This window comes from Oncorhynchus keta, chromosome 12 (genome assembly GCF_023373465.1).
Source record: "Oncorhynchus keta strain PuntledgeMale-10-30-2019 chromosome 12, Oket_V2, whole genome shotgun sequence".
Classification (NCBI taxonomy): Eukaryota; Metazoa; Chordata; class Actinopteri; order Salmoniformes; family Salmonidae; genus Oncorhynchus; species Oncorhynchus keta.
The window spans coordinates 36,084,787-36,104,677 of NC_068432.1; the positions used below are offsets into that span (position 1 = coordinate 36,084,787).

A 19,891-nucleotide genomic window follows, 5' to 3' on the forward strand; every position below is an offset into this window, starting at 1 on the left:
GGTGGGGTTGGTGTGGAGGGAGTTTTTGACTAGATGGGATACAGCTTTTGGCAGATTTGACTTTTCGTAGCAGGTTAGCAGAATTTACGCAGCAGGTTAGGAGAATTAGGTTACAGTTAGGAAAAGGGTTAAGGTTAGAGAAATGCTCCAATTTAAATTATTTTATGTTAATTTGACAAAAGCTGTATCCATTTATAGCCATGACCATGGAGGGGTACACTCTTTTAAAAAAAAGGTGCTATCTAGAACCTAAAAGTGTTCTTTGGCTGTCCCCATAGGAAAACCCTTTGAATAACCCTTTTTGGTTCCAGGCAGAACCCTTTCCCCAGAGGTTTTTTTTACGAGTGTGGACTGTGATTATTTCTACACGGAGAAATGAATTTCCTTATAGCTAAATAAAACAGGCTTAAAAACCGTACCTTTATTTAACTAGGCAAGTCAGTTAAGAATAAATTCTTATTTTGAATGAAGGCCTACCCCGGCCAAACCCAGACGACACTGGGCCAATTGTGCGCAACGCTATGGGACTGTCTTTTTTTCATTCATTCTTTCTTTCTCTCTATCACACAAACACAGAAAAATACAGCGACAGAGAGAGACAGACAGACAGAGAAAGATGACACTTGTCTTTTTCATAAAACATATTCATCTGACCAGCTCTGACCTGTGAATGAACTCCCATGAATATGAAAAGTAGGCTAGGCCACATCGATCATATGATGTAGCCTAATATTCAGCAAATTGTCAATAATTTGCCCAGTTGTAAAATACTACCAACGGCTTTTGGATTTGCATAGAGCAGTTACAGAACGTCCTCTTCAAAATGGAATCATATCTCTCACACACAAGGGCAAAACAGTAACCGATACACGTCCCTGCTGGAGATGATGACTAAAACGAATAGCCTGCGTAGACTACAAACAAGAGGAGAGCGCGTGCCACTAACTTCCTCACAATTTCTCAAACTCTCAGAGAACATAGAGGGGTATAATATATCGAAACAACAGCGTGGTGATATCGAGAAATTATTGTATAACCTAGATACATTATTTTATCGAAGTCATCGTCACCTTGCAGTTTCCAGTTTCTACTGCGCGCGAATTCACAGAAGATAGTTTAAGTGAATACTTTTCAGGTGAGTAAAAATGTCAGTGGCTGTATTTCCAATTCAATGGTTTGGTATTGTCATTGACTTTAGTTGACTTTACTGTAAACGTTAAATCTGCGTAATGTATTAATACTACAAACGTATAAAATAGTAAATTATTTTTCTTTAAAATGACTTTGTTAATAAATTCTAATCTACCAAATTACGTAACGTTAGCCAACAGTAATTTGAAACTGCAATTGGTTTTGTATACAGTTGTTTTTAATTAAATAACATGTACGATTTTATTGACCATAGCCTATCATGTGTGTTGGACAGAAAGTGCATTAGTGAATTTATTAGGCCTGTATCACCTCTTGAATACACTTATTTTGCAAATCCTGTATTATTATCCTTGTTCATAAACAGTTTGGTCCTAATCACCATATGTGAATTTAGAATTTATATAAGTGTATTACATTGTAGACATGCTTGAAAATGGATGCAATATTTAGCTTTTGTAGGTGAGAGAGTAGAGTAGACTATATGTGACAGGTTGGCTTGATACAGTCTTATGTAGCAACATTTGAAATGGTTTTTTTCATTGGATAAAAGTAGAGACTCAGAGTTAGAAAATGGTATATCAAACACTACAGTTAAGGGAGAATGGGGAAAGTAATTCTGCTTTGAATGTTGATAAACTTGTAACCTCATTTTTGAGAAAATGGACCTGGAATGTTTTGGTAAACCTACTGGAGAGCTCTTTCTTGTCTACACCCATTCAGCATTATTCACACCCTCTTAAGCCTTAGCCCCACCCCTCTTTAAGGACTCACATGAGGCCATCTACTAAACAACCAAAGATTTAAAGACTAAAGGCTGGTTAATACTACGTCTATCGACAGTTGATGCAGTGACATCATGAACATTCTATTGTCGTCCGACATCAAACGTGTTGTTATCGTTATTAAAAAGTATAAACACAAAAACTACAGACTTGTGGTCCAAAATAGCATAGCTAGTGTATACCAGCACCAATAAACCCACCCATTTAAAAATGTATTTACTATATGTCAATCTAGCAAACCAGGCAACTAAAAGCATCTTTCTAAACAATGTTTTGGTTAATTTCTAGCTTGTAAGCTAGCTAGCTAGTTCAAATAATAGCCATTTCATATAGCTGACAACGTCTTCACTTTAGCTCATTTGTCTAAAATATTACAAGAAAATAAACTCACAACAAGATCATTATTTACAAGCGAATGGCCAGCCAATTACATAAAATAGCTTACCGTTGTGAGTGTGATGAAATAAAAGCAGGGCATTCTACCAGAGAATTTTAGAACTTGGACACTGTCTCGTTGACTTTATATCCTAATTTGATTTTGGTGCAGGTCATGTTCTTCACATTACCGTCTCTGGTAAACACATACTGTATCAAATAAAATCAAAGTTATTTGTCACATGCACAGGATACAAAAGGTGTAATGAAATGGTTACTTGCATAGTGGAGTCTTTCGTTTAGACATGTAGCTAGCTAGCTAAACAATTAACCATAATCCTAATTCATAACATTACTACCCTGCATGAATCTGCGGGTAGCTAACTAAACGGGTCCAATGTTAGCTAGCCAGCTAACATTAGGCAATAACTATGTCACGCCTTGGTCATTGTATCTTGTGTTTTTGTTATATGTTTGGGGTAGGCCAGGGTGTGACATGGGTTTATATGTTGTATTTCGTATTGGGGTTTGTATTACTTGGGAGTGTGTATTATTAGGGGTGTGTCTAGTTAGGCTTGGCTGCCTGAGGCGATTCCTAATTGGAGTCAGCTGATTCTCGTTGTCTCGGATTGGGAACCGTATTTAGGCAGCCTGAGTGCGCGTTGTATTTGGTGGGTGATTGTACCTGTCTCTGTGTTAGTCACCAGATAGGCTGTAATTAGTTTCACTCGTTTGTTGTTTTTGTATTTTCAGTTATTTCATGTACCGCATTATCTTCATTAAAAGTCATGAGTAACCTACACGCTGCATTTCGGTCTGACTCTCTTCAAACAACAGACGAAAGTCGTTACAGAATCACCCACCCCCATTCACAGACCGAGCAGCGTGTGAACTGGCAGGATCTAAAGGAGGACGTTATGGACGGCAGAAGCAGGGATTATACGACGTGGGAAGAAATCGACAGGTGGGCGGCCGACCCAGAGCGAGTGCAGGAGCCCGCCTGGGATTCCCTACAGCAATGCGAAGAGGGCTATACACGTATGGAATCGAAAAGGAAAGCACGGCGTTACAGAGCGAAACCCGTAGGTAACGGGGGAAAGCGCAGAGAGAGAGTGGCAGAGTCAGGAGTCAGACCTGAGCCTACTCTCCCTGTTAATTGTGAGGAGCAGCAATATGAGGACTTCTGGTCTTGGGAGATGATATTAGATGGAAAAGGACCCTGGGCGCAGCCGGGAGAATATCGCCTTCCCAAGGAGGAAATAGAAGCAGCTAAAGCGGAGAGGCACAAGTATGAGGAGGCAGCACGGCGACGCGGTTGGATACCGGAAGGTCACCCCAAAACATTTATTGGGGGGGGGCTAAAAGGGAGAATAGTTATGCCAGGTAGGAAACCTGCGCATACTCCCTGTGCTCACCGTTGGGCTAGGGAGACCGGGCAGGCACCGTGTTATGCTATGGAGCGCACGGTGTTTCCAGTGCGGGTGCAGAGCCAGCTGCGACACATACCAGCCCTTCCTATTGGCCGGGCTAGAGTGGGCATCGAGCCAGGTAAGCTTGGGCAGGCTCGGTGCTCAAGAGCTCCAGTGCGCCTGCACGGTCCGGTCTATCCAGAGCCACCTCTACACACCAGTCCTCCGGTAGCAGCTCCCCGCACCAGGCTTCCTGTGCGTGTCCTCGCGCCAGTACCACCAGTTCCAGCACCACGCACCAGGCCTCCAGTGCGCCTCGCCTGTTCAGCACAGCCGGTGCTTTTCTCCCCTCTTGTGCTATCGGAGTCTCCAGCCTGTTTAGCGCAGCCAGAGCCTTTCTCCTCTCCTGCGCTGCCGGAGTCTCCTGTCTGTCCAGCGTCACCAGTGCTCCCAGTCGGCCCAGCGCGTCCAGTGCGCCTCGCCTGTTTAGCGCAGCCAGAGCTTTTCTCCTCTCCTGCTCTGTTGGAGTCTCCCGCCTGTTCAGCGCAGCCAGAGCCTTTCTCCTCCCCTGCGCTGCCGGAGTCTCCTGTCTGTCCAGCGCCGCCAGTGCTCCCAGTCGGCCCAGCGCGTCCAGTGCGCCTCGCCTGTTCAGCGCAGCCAGAGCCTTTCTCCTCTCCTGCGCTGCCGGAGTCTCCTGTCTGTCCAGCGCCGCCAGTGCTCCCAGTCGGCCCAGCGCGTCCAGTGCGCCTCGCCTGTTTAGCGCAGCCAGAGCTTTTCTCCTCTCCTGCGCTGTTGGAGTCTCCCGCCTGTTCAGCGCAGCCAGAGCCTTTCTCCTCTCCTGCGCTGCCGGAGTCTCCTGTCTGCCCAGCGCCGCCAGTCGGCCCAGCGTCACCAGTCTGCCAGGATCCACCAGAAGTGCCAGTCTGCCAGGATCCGCCAGAAGTGCCAGTCTGCCAAGATCTTCTAGATCGGCCAGACAACCTGAATCATCCAGTTCCACCAGCCAGCCAGGATTTACCGGAGCCTACTACCTGCCTGAGCTTCCTCTCAGTACTGAGCTCCCTCTCAGTACCGGGCTTCCCCTCAGTACCGGGCTGCTTCGGTCCCGGGCTGCCCCTCTGTCCTGAGATGCCCCTCTGTCCTGAGCTGCCCTGCTGTCCTGAGATGCCCCTCTATCCTGAGATGCCCCTCTATCCTGAGATGCCCCTCTGTCCCGAGTTGCCCTTCTGTCCCGAGCTGCCCCTCTGTCCCGAGCTGTCCCTCTGTCCCGAGCTGCCCCTCTGTCCCGAGCTGCCCCTCTGTCCCGAGCTGCCCCTCTGTCCCGAGCTGCCCCTCTGTCCCGAGCTGCCCCTCTGTCCCGAGCTGCCCCTCTGTCCCGAGCTGCCCCTCTGTCCCGAGCTGCCCCTCTGTCCCGAGCTGCCCCTCGGTCCCGAGCTGCCCCTCAGTTATGTGGGGATCAGGGTGAGGACTATTAGGCCATGGTCGGCGGAGAAGGTGGATTATCCTAGGACGCGAAGGGGAGGAACTAGGACATTTATGGAGTGGGGTCCACGTCCCGAACCAGAACCGCCACCATGGACAGACGCCCACCCGGACCCTCCCTATGCTCTTGAGGTGCGTCCCGGAGTCCGCACCTTAGGGGGGGGGGTTCTGTCACGCCTTGGTCATTGTATCTTGTGTTTTTGTTATATGTTTGGGGTAGGCCAGGGTGTGACATGGGTTTATATGTTGTATTTCGTATTGGGGTTTGTATTACTTGGGAGTGTGTATTATTAGGGGTGTGTCTAGTTAGGCTTGGCTGCCTGAGGCGATTCCTAATTGGAGTCAGCTGATTCTCGTTGTCTCGGATTGGGAACCGTATTTAGGTAGCCTGAGTGCGCGTTGTATTTGGTGGGTGATTGTACCTGTCTCTGTGTTAGTCACCAGATAGGCTGTAATTAGTTTCACTCGTTTGTTGTTTTTGTATTTTCAGTTATTTCATGTACCGCATTATCTTCATTAAAAGTCATGAGTAACCTACACGCTGCATTTCGGTCTGACTCTCTTCAAACAACAGACGAAAGTCATTACAAACTAGCAATGCAAATGTCTTTGAGATATGAATAATATTACTATACAGATCATACATGTAACATTAGCTAGCGAGCCAGCCAGCTAACGTTAGCTAGCTAGCTAACAGTACACTTTAACTTGAAATGAAAACAACTTTCTGACTAAATCAGAAATATATAATATCTGAAAATGTAGCTAGCTAGACTATCTTACCGTATACATGGATCGACACTTCTCCCTTTGTCACTGATGCCATGGTTGCCCTTAGTTTTAAGATGTAATCCGGAGACACAACAGCCTTTTGTTTGTTCTCTTTTCGACTCCCTCCACATATTTGCAATCAAACGCCAGAATTTTCTCCATCTCCTTAGGTATCATCCTCTTCTTCCACCAGGCATTCCACTGAATTCAAAACTCAGTCCTCCAGAAAGTGGAGAGCAACATGTTCACAGTTATTACCTACACATACTGAGCAGCCCTTTGTTATAGACAAAAGCGTGCTACATGGCAGACCAATCCAAACTCATCTCTTGACAAGTCCAGCCCATTCATTATCTCAGCCGTTCATGGCTAGCGGGAAGGTTCCTCTCTTTTTTCCGTGGCTAAACAAACTAGGCTCGTAATTTAACAATGTTATTTGTATTTACAGATGGCATACAAGTTTGTTATTAAGGCATATGAAAGTTCACATGTTCCAGAAAGCATTTCTGACAAAAAACACACTTAGATAAAAAATAAAAAAAAGTTTACATTCAAATGCCTCTCCTGTGAAGTAGTGACGCGTGATATATGCCTAGTTTCCTGAAACGAGTCACATATGGCAACACCTGGGTGGCAGGTAGCCTAGTGGTTAGAGTGTTGGACTAGTAACTGAAAGGTTGCAAGATCAAATCCCTGAGCTGACAAGGTAAAAATATGCTGTTCTGCCCCTGAACAAGGCAGTTAACCCACTAGGCCGTTAAATAACGATAAACCACTACTCCCAAGTACCCCTCAGCACCAGGACAAGCTTTGGTTCCTGCCCTGAGCCTCCGCAAGCAGGTGTTGACCAATGGGAAACAGCCAAATGTTTTAGGTGTCTTATAGATGTCAGGGCAAAAGTTCCTACCACTAGTCAGTGCTTGGCGTCTGACTGCTCTGACTGGTGTCAAAGGTAATTTCTTGAAAGCCTTGTAATAAACAACGTTAAATACAGAGTAATACATTGACACATGGGTAAACAGCCAATGATGATATCCTGATCTTCTATGTAAGATAACTGTTATGGACTCGAGCAGTCTCAGATTTTTTCCCATCAGTAGGATATAGTGTGACCTTAATGACCTTAGAGCAGTGGTCATCATTGAGGGTGTCACTCCAAATAAGTTTGAAATGTCCTATTGAAGTAACCAATTGTGGTTTCCTACCATAAACTATTATTTAAAACTTAGATATTTTGGATATGCTCTGACAGGACCTGTGATGAGGAACTCTTCTTCCTCTCAACTGAAAGATCCCAGTGTGCACATGTCATAGAACAGTAGACAGGCTCACAGTGATATGTTGTAAGCAGAGTTGTTCAATCAGCCCCTCTCTTCTCCCCTCTCTTCGAAGTAGCACTGATTTACTGTACATTGACGTCTTCATACTTCACTTTACCTCAATATCGTCTGCCCACCCTAACCTCCAACCCACCCCAGACCTCCTTTGTCCCTGGCCTGTTTATTGATAATTAACCAAGCAGAAAGCTTGTTCCCAAATGACCCAAGGAGGAAAAAGAGGAAGAAAATAAATCTCATCTGTAATGAACAGAGCAGAAAGCAGAAAGTGTCTCTGTTCAGGTTTGTTAGGGGGAATTTCAGGATTCATAAGCTTCCCCTTACAGAAAATCCACATGATTAAACATGTGTTTTTGGAAAATATTTCACGTGATCACATTTTATTGTGTAGTTTCATGTTATCACGTTGCTTTACATGTTCAAATCTTATCACATTAACTTCACATAAGAGCACATGTGATCACAGGAAAACATGTTTCTGGAACAATTTACATGCGATCACGTGAAATTCATGTGGTTTTTCCGTAAGGGTCTACTGAACACGACAAAAACCATTAGGTTTGTGTTTGATTTCTGTTGAAGATGTCTGTCTCACGGGTCCCTGGTGTGCAAACACAGGTTGCTGTGTTAATATGGTGAAGTGAACTGTGATGGAGAAGAACAGACCCTGAACCATGGATTCATTGCATCTCTATCAAAGTCAGATACTGACAGTAAAAACTAGAAATGTGTGTCAGATACATTTTTATTTATTTTATTGAACCTTTATTTAACTAGGCAAGTCAGTTAAGAACAAATTCTTATTTACAATGACGGCCTACGAAAAGGCAAAAGGCCTCCTGCGGGGACGGGCTGGAATTAAAAATATATTTTTTAATTATAAATATTGGACAAAACACACATCACGACAAGAGAGACAACACAACACCACATAAAGAGAGACCTAAGACACAGTATGATGACTGGTTGGATGCAAATGACAATGCCACAACCACATTGTAGAAGACTGCAGTAGTTCACTACAAATACACACAGGTGAGAGTTCTCCACAACCTTCTTTCTATTATATAGACAAGTTGTCTTGTCTATAATTTACTTAGAAAAGCTTAATTCTACCATTAATTAACTTATGAACGTGGTTATTTTTAATCTTGTTTCAACCTGTGTTAAACAATGTTGATTGAAAGACTTTATCACAAGCAACAACACTGCAATGTTGAGGCTGGAGTGCTCAGATATAGGCTTCTGATTCAATATGATTTTTGTAATACAGGTTTTTTTCTGGATAAAAAGGGATCTTAGGTGTGAGCGTGGTAGGAGGCGTGTGTCACAACTTCGGTTCCTCTCCTTGTTCGGGCGGCGTTCGGCGGTCGACGTCGCCGGCCTTCTAGCCATCGCCGATCCACCTTTCATTTTCCATTTGTTTTGTCTTGTCTTCCTGCACACCTGGTTTACATCTCCTACTAATTACATGTGTATTTAACCCTCTGTTCCCTACATGTCTGTGTGGGGTATTGTTTATTGTTGGCAAGGTTGGCACGCTTCCGGCTGGTTTGCGCCGGGTTTTGTTTTATTACCCGTGCTTTGTGGCAGCCGGTACTTTGTACTTGGGTTTTGTACTTTTGCTGCCTCATTTTGTTTCCTTGGGCATTTTGTGTTGTGACACGGTTGGGTTCTGTATTATGATTGCCTAAGTAAAGTGCTTTGTCCATTCGTCTCTGCTCTCCTGTGCCTGACTTCCATCCACCAGCAGCACCCACCGTTGACAGCGTGGTAATGGGCGTGGCCGACACGGCTGAATTTTAGTGTGGAGAAATTTTAGCATTTGCCAACTTCCTGCAATTCTATACATTTCAACATGGAGCTGAGATAAATAAAAAAAAGTTATCTCAGCTCCATGTTGAAATGTATAGAATTGCAGGAAATTAGCTTCAAAACTTTTTTTATTTTTGAAGCTAATTTCCTGCAATTCTACAAATTTTGCCATGGAGCTTTGAGAAAATGTTGCAATTCTATGCATTTTGCCATGGATAATAATTCTGTGTTCGTTTCCTCAAACATAATAATAAAATCAATACTGCTAAATTCATTGTTTTTTAAATGTTCAATTCCCGCTGACTGTCTAGCTTTTCAAATCAAATCAAATCAAATGTATTTATATAGCCCTTCGTACATCAGCTGATATCTCAAAGTGCTGTACAGAAACCCAGCCTAAAACCCCAAACAGCAAGCAATGCAGGTGTAGAAGCACTTTTATTTTGGTGATTGTTAATTCTCAAATAGTATATTATAAAAACATATTTTAGTCGTTAAAGTTTACACTGAAAGTGTTTCTCCAACCCATAAAATGTCATATTTATTTTCACTGTTTTGATTTGTAAAGCATATGGTCTAATTTCCTATGTCCCTGTAGAATATGACCTTGGTGATGAACCCTCAACCCTCTAATGGTGAACTTGTCTCTACCAGGTTACTTTGTCTCAGGACCAAGTATGCAGGTGTTGGGCCAGAGCCTGGGTCCAGTATCTCCTGTCACGAGTCAGTCCTACACCTCTGTGCCTCTGGTACCACACCCCCAACCCCCACAAGGCCTGGTGGTACCGTACACAGATACCAGGTGAGTCAACCTCTGCACCACTCTAGGTGAGGGAGTATACCACCATACTCTTGTCATTACACTGATTTCTGTACTCTAAACAAAGTCAACATACAGTACTATATTAAACAGTTGTGTTACTCATTTGTGAGATTCCCTTGTACTTCTATCCTTTCTTCAGGTCCTTGTTCTCCAGAGACTCCCTGGCATCCACCACCCTGAGCCTAGCAGAGACCCACTCAGTTCTGAGTGGCAGACAGGAGTGGCCCTATGGCTACCGGGTCCTTCCTCCACTCTGCCCACAACAGGGTTCCACCAAGGCCAGCAAGGGGGGTGAGCTTCTCAGCCTGCCCCCTGGCACTGCCATATCTGGGGGCACCAGCATCTCCAACTCTGCCTCCCTGCCCTCCAACCTGTTTGGGGGAGATGCCAACAGCCCCCGGCAGTACTCAGCCCACTCCAAAAAGAGGGCCCTTTCCATCTCACCTCTGTCAGACGGCTATGGCCTTGACTTCAACTCCATCATCCGTACCTCGCCCACCTCGCTGGTGGCTTACATCGATGGCTCCCGGAGCTCTCCGACCTCCCATCACACCCTTTCACCCCTCCAGCCTGAGGTCTATGGCCACTTCCTGGGGGTGAGAGGGAGCTGTATCCCCTATCCTCAGACTCCAGGCCTCCTCAGCCTCACAGCCGCCACGCTCGCTCTGACCCCACTGAGTGACCCCCAACTTGAATTGGAGTGTGGCCGCATGCAGAGGCTGGAGCAGGGCAGGACGCTGGAGAGCCAGATGGCTAACATGGTGGTGGAGCAGCAGTGTCTCCCAGAGGAGGGAAGAACACCACAGAGGGCTGCCAGTAACACTAATGACCTGGTGCCATCTCTACACTTTCAGCTTGAGTTGGCCACCATCATCAGATCAGATAGTCCACCGCAGGGCCCCCCACCTCCTTACCACTCTCACTACCAGCACCGCCACCTCCAAAGACCTCCTAGCCACATCCAGGGTCAGCCCCAGTCCCAGGGCCCTGTCTCTCAGCCCCCCCCAGCTCCCCCTGGGCATGGGACCAGCCTCGTGCCACATCCCCTGTCCCTCTTCCCCATGCTGGAGGAGGGGGAGCTGGAGGACTACAGTGGGGGGCACTGCTGCCGCTGGGTGGACTGCAGTGCTGTGTATGACCAAAAGGAGGAGCTGGTTAGGCACATAGAGAAGCGCCATGTGGACCAGCGGAAGGGCGAAGACTTCACCTGCTTCTGGGCGGTGTGTCCACGCAGGTTCAAGCCGTTCAATGCCCGCTACAAACTCCTCATCCACATGAGAGTCCACTCTGGAGAGAAGCCCAACAAGTGCACGGTACATAGCAAATCAATCTCTGGTGAAGGCCTCAAAACTGCCTTTTAAAATGCAAGTGTGTATCTGTTTAATCATCCACTTCAGAATCCATTGGCTTTACCTGAACCCAATTTTACCTCAGCTTTACATACCATCCCCCTTATGCATAATGGTTAACATCCTTTTTTCCATAAGTGTGTTACAGGGGGTTCCCTTCCTGACTGTCTCTCCTGTCTACTGTGAGTCAACCAGCCAGGGAAATAGACATCTTGAAGTACGCATGTTGTACCTCTTTAATGCCTTTGTGTGCTCTGATGTACATTTGAAGGCTAAAGGTTGGGGTCAGAAATTTGGTCTTTCTCCTTTTAACTGTTGCCATGGGCTAATTAGCCAGCTCTGTGAAAATTGACATGAGAGTTGTAGTTATTAAATCAGCACAAAGACAGTGCAGTGCTTAATATCTGGCAGGGTACCAGTCAGTAAGCCTCCTGCTCTCTTGCTCTACCAGGCCTGTCAGTAGCCAATAAGACTTATTAGTGCCAAGTCAGGTACATACTTGGCTGGGGTTCTGTGAAGGTGATGCCCCCTGGCCCGGTTCTGATCGGTCTGGTTATATGGCCAAGCAGAGAGACAGTTGAATGGAGTTAATCTGAAAGCCATGTATCCTTGGACCTGGTTCTGATGAGGGAATTGGCTGGATTCCCCCGAGACAGGTGCTCCCAGGCCTAGTGCTGCTGCTGGTGGTTTTCTTAAATGTGCCACGTTTTGGTTCTCTTCACTAGTCTCTATCGGTTGACAGATGAGTTGTACTACACTGTATATTAGAGCTGGGCGATATGGACTAAAATCCATATTTTGCCCTAAATTACCTGAATTGATGCGATAATGATATAACAATACATTTATAACATTAATATGCATTATCCTTTGAACTACTATGACTAGTTTTATGGTTGTTGCCATCAATTCTAGTACAATCACCCATATTAGCAAACTTATTTCAAACGTATTTACATTTCTCTAGTATAGGCTACTTATTGCATTGAACGATATCAGCAAAATGCCTGCGATAAGTGATTGGTGTCGTTAATTTTCAGTTAATCGTCCTAGCCCTACTGTGTTGTAAATGCAGTTAAAGGTATACTTCAGGAGCCATAGCGGCAAAACATCTATGCACATTAGTTGCAGTAATGAGCTTGGGCTCTGTTTTAGGATCATCGAGCTGGATGAGTAGAGTTAACTAGGTTTCCAAGGAGAGAATATCACACTCATTCTCAAGATCACAGTCTGGATGATTGTAGAGATACCCCACACTCTCAACCCCACTGGGAACATACTTGAGGTTCAGATGAGGAATAGACCAACCATTTTCATTCCTTGTCTTGTTTCGCCGCTTCTTGGTTAGTCAATTATTAACTGGATGCATACCTGTGGTCGACCTTTCGCTCCAAAACACTCACAAAACACTGCATCCCACTGCTGGCTTGCTTCTGAAGCTAAGCAGGGTTGGTCCTGGATGGGAGACCAGATGCTGCTGGAAGTGGTGTTGGAGGGCCAGTAGGAGGCACTCTTTCCTCTGGTCTAAAAAATATTCCAATCCCCCCAGGGCAGTGATTAGGGACACATTCATCCCCCTCCTCTCCCCTGTAACTATTTCCCAGGTCGTTGCTGTAAATGAGAATGTGTTCTCAGTCAACTTACCTGGTAAAATAAAATATTAGTGCTAACCAGTCGGATGGGTCTGTGTACCATGTAATCTGACCCCCTACCCAAAAACAGAATAGACATTGGATGTGTCAGAAATGGTGCCTTATTCCCTATTTAGTGAATAGAGTGCCATTTTGTACGTACAGACGTAGGATCTTCATTTGACCCGTATTGTCGCAACAAAGTAATTCTGCAGCAACAGGATTTCAACATTTAGTCCATAATGTTGCTTGATCAGTGGTTAGGCTAGCCAAAATTAGACTACATGAAAAGTGGAATACTGTTACTATAACTGTGTGTTATTATGGGTAGAATCTTACATTTATCACCCTGTTGCTGGAGAACTTTCGATGTATTTGAGGTTTAAAAAAGCTTACGAAAAATGTATCAACCCCTACAAAAATTAAAATCCACATAATAATTCACATTTCCTGTTGCTTCAGGATTATTTTCCTACTGTAGCAAACTGGCTCAAATTAAGATCATACATTTGTATCCATTGTACACCATCCCATCATCCCAGGTTTGACTCGGCAGCATAAGATAAAAAAGTCCTACTGAAAAAAAGTAGAAGATGGTCAGTACATTATTGACAAAAACAGTCAGAAAACCAAGAATTATTGAACAAAAACAGTCTAAGCAATCAAAGTCAGGATCCTGACAAGATCCAGACTTAGACAACAGAGCCTCTCACAGAGAGAGAGAACCAGGTCTTAGATGCCATGCCAGCCAATTGTTCAAGATTTACGCTCTGGCTTATTGTGAGGAATGATTGACAGGAATAGGGTTGCAAACAGTAGTCCTATAAATCTACCCCAATTCTTGTATTATTTTTAACTTAACAACATGAATTGGGGTATTTAGAATATTGTATAGGTAGAGAACATTGTAAGGAACAAGTCTGTGTCAATAACTCAGTTTTGGCAAAAATGCAGATAAACCCTTCCCACTGGGCACAGATATCAATTCAACGTCTATTCCACGTTGGTTTAATGTAATTTCATCGAAATTACTTGGAAACAATATTGATTCAACTAGTGTGTTGCCAGTGGATTATCATTCCAAGCTCTCGATATGTTGACTGGTGTATATATGGAGTTACCCGTTTTGATTGATTGGGCCTCAAAGTATGTCACTTACGGTTAACCAAAAAAAGGCCTTCATTCATATGCCATTTCCCTTTCATTCTGTAAAAAATCTGATTGTACATTTTATTGGTGTTGGGTGTTCTATTCTGCACCAGGTTCAAATGAGTAATAGGTTCACTTGTGTAATCACAGTGTGCATTTAAGTATATCAGTTGTTCAGTTGAAATAAGACATTCAGACTGAAACCCCAGTAGTTCTGTGTTAATCCACTTACAATGGACAGCTTGAAATTCTAGTTCTGCCCACACCACCACAGAATGCAGGCCTGGTGAGATTTCTGGTTTGCCAAGATTTTTAGCGGCATCTCTACAACCGCAAGGAGGGAAATAACTTGGCACCAAAAAAAAAACGATTCAGACTTCAAAGTATTTCAACAACCCAGCTTCTTCTCAAGTTTCTGTTTTTAGCTCTTGTTTTAAAGTAACTGTCCAGTGTTTCCGGAGTTCTATGAAATATGACCTAAAATTAATTACAATATGAGTGAAATTGTTTTTCTTCCCAACAATTGCAATTGAGTATGTAAAAATTGAAGATTTTTCTGTGTTTGAACGGTGTGGGTGTATCCCAACAACAGAATGGTGTGGGTGTAGACCAGTCAGTAAAAATATTTACACGAGTAGACCACTGATTGGACATCTCAACCAATGAGCCATCATGACATTGTGTTCTATGTGGAAATAGAAAGGATTTTTTAAACGGTCTGTTTGAGACACACATTTGAGGTTGGGTTTTTTAAGTGTTTTTTCTCCAATTCATGCTTTGGCCACAAATATGAGTGTAGGATGAGTCAACATTATTTGGGTATGAGTTAACAGAATATTAACTTTTTAAAAGTGAGATTTTCACTGGAAAGTTACTTTTAAGACCTAAAAATCTCATGCACTAAACTTTTACATTTAAAGAAGATGATAGCAGACAAGAGGATAATTTGACTGAGAATGAAGAGATGATATGTGAGAGTGAAGTGAGACATGAGAGTCTGAAGAGGATAAGAATGGGAGTTGAGCTGTAGATAAGAGTATGAAAAACGCCATGTGAAGATGTGAGATGTGAGAGAGAACAGCGAGAAGAAGTAAGTGAGGAGAAGTGAGAAAGTTGAGATGTGAGAGAGAGAAGAGAGAGTGGAGATGTGAGAGAGAGGGTGGAGATGAGAGAGGATGGAGATGTGAGAGAGGGTGGAGATGTGAGAGTGGAGATGTGAGAGGGGAGATGTCAAGAGAGTGGAGAGAGGCTAAGGCACTACTGTGGGCGCTAGACTCACTCTGCTGGCACGATGTGGGCGGGTCATTGCTCCCCAGGGCATAGGCTGTCAGGAGGCTGGCTGTGGCATTTAGCTCCACCGAGGAGCCATGTTGCTTTCTATTCAGACCCTCTGTCTCTCAAAGCAGCTAAAAGGGGACTGTTAGCTTTATTAGAGGGGGGGGGGGCACTGCTGGGCTCCTGGCAGTATAGTTGTGTGATGCTAGTTCTTAGTTTCTTCCCCATCCCCAGGTTGAATGACTATTTATCCTGCTCATTCTCCGTGGCCTGTGTTTTTCTTATGCTAGCCGGTCTGAATGGTCCGATGCTGATCCCTTTCTGTACACAGTTGTTTTGAGTGTCTGGTCATGGGGTACTTTCCTAGGATGTCACTGTATTAGACAACATTTGGACAGAATATCCTGCTGTGTGTGAAGAAGACTTGTGTAAGACTGGCTTTCTCCACTTTTGTAATACACAACGGCTGTTAGGTCATGTCCCCAGACATGCAGGGCATGGTAAACACCCACAAGGAGAGAGATCGTCATCGTTGCATGGGAGACTCCATCTGTAAGCATTAAAATGCTGTTGTAAATACCCCCAAATTCACACATTTACTATGATACAGTCATGCAGAATCAATTTTCTATCCCTAATAGACGGTTGAGCACTAATAGAATTCTCAGGCATATCCGCATCCCTCGATTCCTCTTGACTTAAGGCTTATAAAATATATCCTTTACTCCATTCCTTTGACATTAAGAACATATGGTTCCCATCAGACGGAGTCATAATGGCTTTACTGGAATTTAGTTTTGGCATAATGACAGTACTCTGCTGGTGGTTGTGGTTTTGCTCTGCAGGGTGTATGTTTGTGCCTGCTGTTTTCCAACTTCGAGAGAGAACATTTGTGAGTGTAGTGTCTCTGGAGTAGGTTTAGTAGTGTTTAGCCTGTACTATACGTTAGATATGTGAATTTCATGAAGATACTGTCCTACAAGAAGATACCAGCAATGTTGATTCAGATAGAGTTCAGAAGAGAAATAAAGTTTGAAGTTAGCGCTATGTTATTACATTAATTAAAGGAATGGGAAATATGTCCCATACGAATGCGATGAGTCAAATATTAAAGGAACTGCATTTAGTCAGTTCAGACTGAGGGAGAGGTATAGCTATGCAAGGAATCCAGTCCTGGAGGAACAATAATAAAATGGGTCACGGTTCCATGACTTTACTCTGTGATGCTGAAGTAAGAACATTCCAAGCACCATGACCGCAGAGAGCGCAAAGTGCTAGGCTTGGCTTACAGTAAGAAACTGTGATGATTCACATGTTTTGAGGGTGAAGTCATTGCAGTGAGGTGGGTAGTACTGCACAAAGGAGAGCTATTCAGTTCTGCTGACTTGAGTTAACTACACTACTACTGTATCTCATAGCTTGTGACAGCGAGTGCAGTAGACCTGGGCAGGGAGCAATTTATTTTGGCAAGGAACAAACCTCTCTACCTTAGCCCTTCTACCTGTTGGTGGTAGCATTTTTCTACAATGAGTTACTCTGTCATGTAGCTCCTACGAGACCCTAGAGACAAGAACGTTTTTACAGACATTGAGGTCTGTTTACACACAGATACTGAACCCTGCTGGTTACATTGACAACCTCACCTCTTATATAGTGTTTGTCCGTGTTGTTTTTTCCCGGATATTGTTTTGTGGTTAGTGCTATCTGCAATCCTTGGGTTGTCCGTACCCTAAACCCTAACCTTAACCCCTACCCTAACCATAACCTAACCCTAACCATTTTAAATGTCAATTTCAATGGGGTATTGTCAGAGTTGGGACATCCCAAGTATCCCAGATAGCCTGAACTATTGATTTGTGGCCCACGATGTACAGTATAGTTTCATGATAGGTATACTAATTGTACACTATCACTCCTGTCCCTGTGCCCTATGTGTGTGGTTGCAGTTTGAGGGCTGTCAGAAGGCTTTCTCTCGGCTGGAGAACATGAAGATCCACCTGCGCAGCCACACTGGAGAGAAGCCTTATATATGCCAGCACCCCGGCTGTCACAAAGCCTTCAGCAACTCCAGTGACCGAGCCAAGCATCAGCGCACACACCTGGACACGGTGAGTTGAGTGGCATAACTCAGACAGACACACATATGGTGGGACAATGGCGCCGGAGGAGATGGCTGCCGTTTTACGGTCTCCTAACCAATTGTGTTATTGTGTGTGTTTTTTCGCAACTTATTTTGTACATAATGTTTCTGCCACCATCTCTTATGACCGAAAAGAGCTTCTAGATATAAGGACAGCGCTTACTCACCTCGTACTGGAAGAAGATTTTTTCTTTAACAAGTCGGATATAAAGGACTTACTTCAGACACCCGACAAGACCCTCATCCCCGTCATTCGCAGGAGAAAGAGACAGCGATATCGGGGATGTAGGTCGTGTTGCCTTGTAAGGATCCGATGGCGAGAGGGTAATCTGCCTTTAGCATCAGTCCTATCAGCCAACGTTGTTATCATTGGATAACAAAATAGATTAACTACGACCACATACAGTGGGGAGAACAAGTATTTGATACACTGCCGATTTTGCAGGTTTTCCCTACTTACAAAGCATGTAGAGGTCTGTAATTTTTTATCATAGGTACACTTCAATTGTGAGAGACGGAATCTAAAACAAAAATCCAGAAAATGACATTGTATGATTTTTAAGTCATTAATTTGCATGAATTACATACGTACATACCCCAGCCAGAAGCCACGGATTACAGACAACTTGCGCACTGAGCTAAAGGTTAGAGCTGTCGCTTTCAAGGATCGGGACTCTAACCCGGAAGCTTATAAGAAATCACTCAGATAAACCATCAAACATTGTGTGATCTCGCTCTCCGTAGCTGATGTGAGTAATACCTTTAAACAGGTCAACATTCACAAGGTTGCAGGGCCAGGACGGATAACCAGGACGTGTACTCGGAGCATGCGCGGACCAACTGGCAAGTGTCTTCACTGACATTTTCAACCTGTCCCTGACTGAGTCTTTTATACCAACATGTTTCAAACAGACCACCTTGGTCTTTGTGCCCAAGAGCCCTAAGGTAACCTGTCTAAATGACTACCGACCTGTAGCACTCACATCAGCATGAAGTGCTTTGAAAGGCTGGTCATGGGTCACATCAACACCATTATCCCAGAAACCCTAGACTCACTCCAATTTGCATACCGCCCCAACAGATCCACAGATGATGCAATCTCTATTGCACTCCACACTGCTCTTTCCCACCTTGACAAAAGGGACAACTATATGAGAATTCAATTCATTGACTACAGCTCAGGGTTTAACACCATAGTGCCCACAAAGCTCATCACTAAGCTAAGGACTCTGGGACTAAATGCCTCCCTCTGCAACTGGATCCTGGAATTTTTAACGGGCTGCCCCCAGGTGGTAAGGGTAGGTAACAACACATCCGCCACGCTCATCCTCAACACGGGGGCCCCCAGGGGTGCGTGCTCAGTCCCCTCCTGTACTCCCTGTTCACTCATGACTACATGGCCAGGCACGACTCCAACACCATCATTAAGTTTGCCGATGACACAACAGAGGTAGGCCTGATCACCGACAACGATGAGACAGCCTATAGGGAGGAGGTCAGAGACCTGGCCGTATGGTGCCAGGATGACAACCACTCCCTCAACGTGATCAAAACAAAGGAGAAAATTGTGTACTACAGGAAAAGGAAGAACGAGCACACCCCCATTCTCATTGACATGGCTGTAGTGGAGCAGGTTGAGAGCTTCAAGTTCCTTGGTGTCCACATCACCAACAAACTATCATGGTCCAAACACACCAAGACAGTCATGAAGCGGCCACGACAAAGCCTATTTCCCCTCAGGGGACTGAAAAGACTTGTCATGGGTCCTCAGAACTTTAAAAAGTTATATTGCTGCACAATCACGAGCATGGTTGCATCACTGCTTGGTATGGCAACCTTTCGGCCTCCCACCACAAGGCTCCCGAGTGGTGCAGCGGTCTAAGGCACTGCATCTCAGTGCAAGAGGAGTCAACAGTCCCTGGTTCAAATCCAGCCTGAGTCACATCTGGCTGTCATTGTAAATAAGAATTTGTTCTTAATTAACTGACTTGCCTTGTTAAATCAAAAGATTTACAGTTGAAGTTTACATAGGTTGGAGTCATTAAAACTAATTTTTCAACCACTCCACAAATGTCTTGTTAACAAACAAATACTTTGTGCATGACACAAGTAATTTTTCCAACAATTGTTTACAGACAGATTATTTCACTTATAATTCACTATCACAATTCCGGTGGTTCAGAAGTTTACAAACACGAAGTTGACTGTGCCTTTAAACAGCTTGGAAATTTCTAGAAAATGATGTCATGGCTTTAAATGCTTCTGACAGGCTAATTGATTTGAGTCAATTGGAAGTGTACCTGTGAATGTATTGCAAGGCCTAGCTTCAAACTCAGTGCCTCTTTGCTTGGCATCGTGGGAAAATTTATTTTATTTTTTTATTTCACCTTTATTTAACCAG

General features: G+C 44.3%; 1 protein-coding gene across 3 annotated transcripts in view; it reads left to right on the forward strand.

Annotated features, from left to right (window-relative positions):
- Positions 1-618: 618 nt before the first annotated feature.
- LOC118377591 (zinc finger protein GLIS3-like) overlaps positions 619-19,891 on the forward strand; it is a 39,374-nt gene continuing 20,101 nt past the window's right edge. The window contains exons 1-5 of one of the 3 annotated variants that reach the window (XM_035764528.2): positions 619-1,135; positions 9,778-9,925; positions 10,086-11,259; positions 11,444-11,512; positions 17,297-17,458. In XM_035764528.2, coding sequence (XP_035620421.1) covers positions 9,801-9,925; positions 10,086-11,259; positions 11,444-11,512; positions 17,297-17,458 — 1,530 coding nt within the window. In that variant the 5' untranslated portion in view covers positions 619-1,135; positions 9,778-9,800. The remainder of the gene's footprint in view (positions 1,136-9,777; positions 9,926-10,085; positions 11,260-11,443; positions 11,513-17,296; positions 17,459-19,891) is intronic. The other 2 variants (XM_035764526.2, XM_035764527.2) reach the window with 2 other exon arrangements.